This window comes from Labeo rohita, chromosome 23 (genome assembly GCF_022985175.1).
Source record: "Labeo rohita strain BAU-BD-2019 chromosome 23, IGBB_LRoh.1.0, whole genome shotgun sequence".
NCBI lineage: Eukaryota > Metazoa > Chordata > Actinopteri > Cypriniformes > Cyprinidae > Labeo > Labeo rohita.
Window position 1 is genome coordinate 26,448,761 of NC_066891.1, and position 7,276 is coordinate 26,456,036.

Consider the following 7,276-nt stretch of genomic DNA (forward strand, 5'->3'; position numbering starts at 1 on the left):
TGATGTCAGTTATAGATCCCTCAGCACCACTGAACAATGTTTATAAAACAAGTTATAGACACACAACTACTTCTTTGACAAACTATAACAAAAACATTGAAGAAAAAATAAGACTGTTTATTAATTTTAAATGTGTATTTGCTAAAAGTAAATTTTTTGAAAAGCACACTAGCATATAGAGGATGCAAGGTATCAGCAAAATGAATGTTTAGAAAACAAAAACTGACATTTCATACTGGCACATTAAAAAAAAACCTTAAACACTGTGTTTTTGTGAAGGATCTAATGGTCTTTTGCTTACTACTATTAGCATAAGTAAACTAAATTGAGACACAGCAAGATGCCATGCACTTACCCCAATGCTTCATGGTCGTCTTGCTTCTTTTTCATGGTCGTGTTGACTCTTCTAACTGTCTGTGATTGGTTGAGGGAAGGTTTTATGCTTGCGACCTGTGATTGGCTGGTGTTGGTTAGCAGGTTATTCTCCAGGAGTCTCATGGATTGTCCAGATGGTCGGTTATATTGCACGGTAGCAGACCTCGCCTTAGTCTGATGGGTAATTGTGCCGCCTGCACTATTCAAGGCCGGGTCGCTGCCACTGGGTCTAATCCCATTGGACAGAGACTGTGCGTTCCACAGGCTGTTCTGGGTCTGTGTTCTCACCGTGTTGCGCACTGACACGCTGCGACCAGTCTGGGCAAATAATCGCAAATAACAAAATAATATTTAAAAATTTGCAATGACAGTTAACTCAGAAATCAGACTTTTTTTCTCGGAATTGCGGCTATATATCACAATTGTAAGTTCACGCAGTTCAGACTTTTTTACTCAGAATTGTGTTTAGCTTGCAATTTTGTCTTTTCGCTCAGAACTGTGAGTTTATATCTTTTAATTGCAAGTTATAAACTTAGAATTCAATCTTTTTTCTCAAAATTTTGAGTTTATATCTTGACTTTTTCCTCAGAATTACAGCTTTATATCTTTTTTTGCGAGTTTTTCAATTTCGAGTTACAGACTTCAGAACTCAAGTTTTTCTCAGAATGGTGACTTTATATATTGTAATTCAGATTTTTTTTCAGAATTACAACTTTATATCGCAATTGTGAGTTTATATCTCACAGTATCGAATTTTTTCTCAGAATTCTTTAATCTTGAAATTATGACTTATCTCTCATAATTGCAAGTTTATATCTTGCAATCGCCATTCATAAACTTAGATTTCAACTTTTTTCTCAGAATTGCAACTTCATTTCTTGCAACTGTGAGTTGGAAACTTAGAATTCAGACCATTCTCTCGGAATTGCGAGTTCATATCTTCCATTTGCAAGTTATAAACTTAGAATTTAAACTTTTTTTTCAGAATAGCAATTGCAAGTTGTGAAACTTTTTTCTTAATTGCAAGCTGTTATCCTATAATTCAGAATAGCAACTTTATGTATTGTAAATTAGACTTTTTTCTTAGAATTTTGTTTATCTTGAAATTCTGACTTTTCTTTTAGAATTGTGAGTTTATATCTTGCAATTGCGAGTTATAAACTCAGAATTCAGATTTTTTTTTCTCAGAATTGTGACTATATCACAATTGTGAGTTCATATTGCATAGTTCAGAATTTTTTTCTCAGAATTGTTTCTCACATTATATATTGTAATTCAGACTTTTTTCAGATTGTCACTTTCTAACTTCCAATTATGAGTTATAAACTTAGAATTTAGACTTTTATTCTCAGAATTGCGACCTTATATTACAGTTGTGAGTTTTAGTTCAGATTTTTTTTGTTGCAAATCTGACTTTTCTCTCAGAACTGAATTTATATCTTCCAACTGCAAGTGATAAACTTTTTTCTCAAAATTTCAAGTTTATATCTTGAGTTTTTTCTCAGAATTACAACTTAAATGCGAGTTTTTATCCTGTAATTTAGAATAGCAACATTATGTACCGTAATTCCGTTATAAACTTAGAATTCAGACTTTTCTCTCAGAATCGCAAGTTTATATCTTCCAACTGCAAATTATAAACTTAGAGTTCAAACTTTTTTTTCTCAGAATAGTGACTTGTAATTCAGACTTTTTTTTCACAGAGTTATGTTTATCTTGCAATTCTGACATTTCTCTAAGAATTGTGAGTTTATATCTTGCAATTGCGAGTTATAAACTCAGAATTCAAACTTTTTCTCAGAATTGTGGCTATATATAACAATTGTGAGGACATATTGCGCAGTTCCAATTTTTTTTTTTTTTTTTACAGACCTGTGTTTGTTTCAAATCTGACTTTTCTCTCAGAAGTGAGTTTGTATCTTCCAATTGCAAGTGATAAACTTAGAAGTCAAACTTTTTTCTTAAAATTGTGATTTTATATCTTTTGCAACTTTATATCTTGCAATTGTGAGTAACAATCTCAGATTTATTTTTTATTTTTCCCAGAGTGGCGACTATATATTGTAATTCAGACTTTTCTCTCAGAATTGCGAGTTTATATCTTCCAACTGCAAATTATAAATTTAGAATTCAAACTTTTTTCTTAGAAAATCTTCATATCTTGCAATTTTAAGTTATAAACTTAGACTTCAGACTTTTTTCTCAGAATTACAAGTTTAAATCATTAGTTGTGAAACTTTTTTCTTAAATGCAAGTTTTTACCCTCTAATTTGAGAATAGCAACATTATGTATTGTAATTCAAACTTTTTTTCTCAGAATTGTGTTTATCTTGAAATTCTGACTTTTCTCTCAGAATTGCGAGTTTATACTTTGCAATTGCGAGTTTCTCAGGTTGCAACTTTATATGTTTCAGTTGCAAGTAATAAGCTTAAAATTCAGAGTTCCTCAGAATTGCAACTTTATATCACAATTATGAGTTTATATCTCACAGTTCAGAATTTATTTTTCTCAGAATTGTGTTTTTCTTGCAATTCTGACTTATCTGTTAGAATTGTTATTAGAGTTTATATTTTACAATTGCGAGTTATAACCTCAGAATTCAGACTTTTTTCTCTGAATTGTTTATCTTGCAATTCTGACTTTTCTCTAAGAATTGTGAGTTTATATTTTGCAGTTGTGAGAATTCAAACTTTTTCTCAGATTTACAGCTAAATATAACAGTTGTGAGATCATATCCTGCAGTTTAGACTTTTTTCTCATGTGTGTTTATTTTGCAATTCTGACTTTTCTCTCAGAATTTAGTTTATATGTTATAATTCAGAATTTTCAGACTGCAACTTTATTTCTTTCAATTATTTATTCTCAGAATTGTGATTTTGTGTCTTATAAAGTTATAAAGTTAGAATTCAAACTTTTTTCTCAGAATAGTGACTTCATATTTTGCAACTGTGTGTTACAAACTTAGAACTCAGAGTTTTTCCTCAGAATTGTGACTTTATATCTTGCAGTTATTTCCCACTTATTGTGAAAATTAAATGTGCAAATCCAAGAAAAAAGATAAAGATAAAAAGATGCAAATACAAATTTTTATATTTTTATTCTGAAGAAGAAATAAGATTCCTTTGTTTTTTGTTAAAGCATTCACAAGCAAAATTATACCTTTTTTAAATTGTAAATTTGTTTATCCACCTTTTCCCCGTGTCCCATGAAGCTTTGCGCGATTTATGGAAGTAACTTTCATTTACACTGTAAATAATTAAGCAAAAGGTTCGCTATAAGAATGCAATAATAAGCATTTTCAAAAACTGGATATAATAAGGTGACATTATTTTACTCACCCTTTAACCATCCAACATTAAAAGGGAATTTAAAAGTGTAAAAGCATTAACAAATTATTTTCAGCATACAACTCCTACATCTCAATTCTGTCTGCAGCAATATTACAATATCTGCACAATATTATTAATTATTAATATTATTAATATTGTGTTAAATATCATTATATTAACATATGTCTACATTGCGTACATAACAATTACATTTGACATCACATCACATCTATGTGAAAACAAGAGATTCTTAGTGCATTCCAGTGAATTATTCATGGTTTATATTTGTAAATTATATCAGCAGAGCAGACCACAAATGTGCAGTATATGTTATCTCTATTCACACTGTTACAGTACAGCAGAATACAAAGGAAAAATTAAACTAATGAGGAAAATAATGCAGCCGGCTAAAAAAGCTATTCTATAGATATTATTGTTATATAAAGCCATGTTAAAATACCAAGCGTAATGTTATTCTCCTAACTTCTGAAAACAGAACAGGGATGAAAATTTACAGCCCATTTGAAGTGCAATCTTATGATCTGCAATGATTTGTTGACGTCAGTGTCTCCCCTACCATTACATTAGGGGGGCGCCCTGCGCCCCCAAACAGCACCCCCTCGCCCCTCTTGAAAGTCAAGTTAATTTTATTTTCAATATAGCGCCAGATTACAACAGAAGTAATTTAAGGTTACCTTTCCTGTTGAAGATGTCTATGCAGGTCTATAATCTTTTAGTAAACAAACTAAATAACCTTATGGTATTTTTCTTATTTACACAAAGGCATGTCATTTCTGTCGCTACATGGACGCACGTCTATAATTTCTCCTCCACAAAAACATGGACGGGATCATGAGTCCATTCATAAAAACGGAATTTACTCTATAGCACAGAATGCCAAGGAATTTGTTGATTTTTGGATAAATAGATCAAAAGTTGGTCTGTAACTTAATTCGGATTGCGACATGCACTAATGTCTGTGAATATTGAAATGCAAATAAACGGTTTTAAATATGAATCCTGCATGTTCCACTTGCCTCTGTATGTATGAATTGTAGAGACGTCGTTTTGTTTACTACATAAATACTGAAAAACACGTGACACTCGTGGTGATTTTCGGCCTCTGCGTTTCACTAAATGACGACATGAACACATAAACTTAATCTTGCTGTGACAGTCACTTGTGAATTTTATCCTTTCATTTGAGAACACTAGCATCATATCATACTGTATACAAACAGAAACTAAACGGCAACCCATCAAAATAAAAGTTTAACATGTAACAGAAATATACGTCTTGTATTAATTTTTGTACATATATATATATATATATATATATATATATATTCCTATTTCTGACAAATTTAAATGAAACAAAAATAAAAAAACACAATTTGTTGAGTCAGCTTAAAATAATTTGTTACCCTGCTGACTTAAAATTTTAAGTTCAGTCAACTAAAATAAGTTTAGTCAACTTGAAATGTTAAGTTATACTAAGTAACAACTTAGATATTTGTGTTTGCTAAACTTAACAGATGGGTAAGTAACCCAGCTGCCTTAACATTTTAAGTTGAATAAACTTTTTAAGGTAGCCAGGTTACAAATTATTTTAAGTTGACTCAACAAATTGTTTTTTACAGTGTACATTCGTAAACCTAGTAGAAACACTAGACGTCTTTTAGAGTGGAACTTCCCTAAACCAGAAGTGCCTCACATTATTAAAAATGCAGTAGGCTTGTAAGGAAAAAGTGGATATGACTTTGCAAGTTTTGGTTATGCATTTCTGATCTCATTACTTTGGGTGGAGTTTGTAGCATGTAAAATCTTCATCAATCTCTTCATAAGTGATTTGATTACTTTCTCTCATAACATGTAAGCTGAATTATGGGCTGTACTATCAAAACAATTTGACAGCTGCATTATTTTAAACTCTAGTTGCATTATCGATTCTGTTTGTGGTGCTGTTTTCTTTCCTTTTTGATTCTACGAACTGAGTGTCAAGTCAAAATTATTTCTGTGGTAATGGTAATGATAGAGCTTAAACATTCAACTCAGCATGGTTCTTTACCACAGTTATGTAGAGCCAGGCCAAAAAGATTCATAAAAGAGGAGAAAACATCTGTTGACATCAAATGTTGTGCATTCAATACAACACAACAACCACAAACAAAAACTTATGATCCAGACTACATACAAGTTGGCTTGCGATCAAGATAAACATGGTGTGTACTGATTATAATGTGTACTAGAAATGACTGGTTGCTGAGAGCATGAACCCATCGAAAATCAAGAGATATTTAGAAAAAAAAAAACAGCTACAATTTAATAAAATAAAGGCACTTCTCCTACAGTCTGTTAATACTAGCACTAATACTAAACTACAAGAACTACTGATTTAAAGCCTATTCGACTGTGAAGTGCCCTGCGAAGTGGACATCACTGGATATTGTGTAGGGATTATGTTAATCGGAACACAGTTCATGCACGTTGCTCTCTTGTAACAAGCTAGTTTTCTGAATCAGGTAGGCATGGGATGATAACCAGTTTCAAGGTTTACCGCGGTTTGAAAAAGTCATGGTTTCAAAAACGCAAACAAAAAAGTTATACCGTTCCTACGATATGTGCATTTTTTGTGTCGTCAAAGTGAAAGCGCAGGACTCCCTACTAGGTTGTGTGTGCGTACCTGCAGCGAAAACCGGTTAGTGCTGGCAGGCGCGTCAGTGAGACTCAGCAGTAAAGTTCAGGATGGCCGAAGGAGGTGAACCACCACAACTTTTCTCCCCGTCAAAAAAGACCAAGTCAACAGTGTGGAATTTTTTTGTGTACCGCAAAAATTCTGACGGCCACGGCTTGGAATATGAGGGTCAACCGACATGCAAATCATGTTTAAAAAGAGTCGCTGCTAAAGGAGGCAATACATCATATTAGGGATGCTCATATTAATCGGTTAGCCGTTAACCGACGGAAAGAATTTTGACCGATTAATACAATCAGTTAAACGGTTTAAAATGTCTTTTTCCCTAGTAATTGATCAAAATACTTTAAAACGTTTGCTGGATGATTAAAATAAAATATACTTGCATTTTTGAGAGAGAGGGGAAAAAAAGATAGATCGTCTAGGCCTATAAGTCGCATTTTATTATTACATTCTGAAGCCGACGCAAAATGTTTACAAACACTATAAACATAGGCTAGGCTATTTTAGTTTCCCCTCACTCTATAAAAATTCTTCAATTTAACAATATTCAGGAAAGAACAAGGATGTAAAATATAAGAAGCTAGACTATATAAACAACAAGCCAAAATAAATTCATTAAGGCTAAAGTGAAACTGAAACTAATGTCGGGTCTCTCATTCGACACAAATCCAAATGTTTCTGTATATGAGATGTATTCGAATCCCAAAATATTATTTATTACATAAACCTGGTTCCCCTTCAGTCGTTTCACTACGACGTTACATATGGGAACTCGCTTGAGAGTCCAATCATCTCCAAGCCTTATTCAAAAGGCCAATGAACATTCATGAACACTGGCGAGTGGTATACACGGGTATGTAAGGCGGCGGCGTG

At 32.6% G+C, this 7,276-nt stretch overlaps 1 protein-coding gene across 1 annotated transcript in view; it reads right to left on the reverse strand.

Annotated features, from left to right (window-relative positions):
• LOC127155133 (plakophilin-1) overlaps nucleotides 1-7,276 on the reverse strand; it is a 48,177-nt gene that overhangs the window by 22,219 nt on the left and 18,682 nt on the right. Inside the window, exons 3-4 of the mRNA XM_051097151.1 lie at nucleotides 356-693; nucleotides 1-29 (exon numbers count right to left, since the gene is read on the reverse strand). The exon at nucleotides 1-29 is cut by the window's left edge and continues 110 nt beyond it. Of these exons, the coding sequence (XP_050953108.1) occupies nucleotides 1-29; nucleotides 356-693 (367 nt within the window). The remainder of the gene's footprint in view (nucleotides 30-355; nucleotides 694-7,276) is intronic.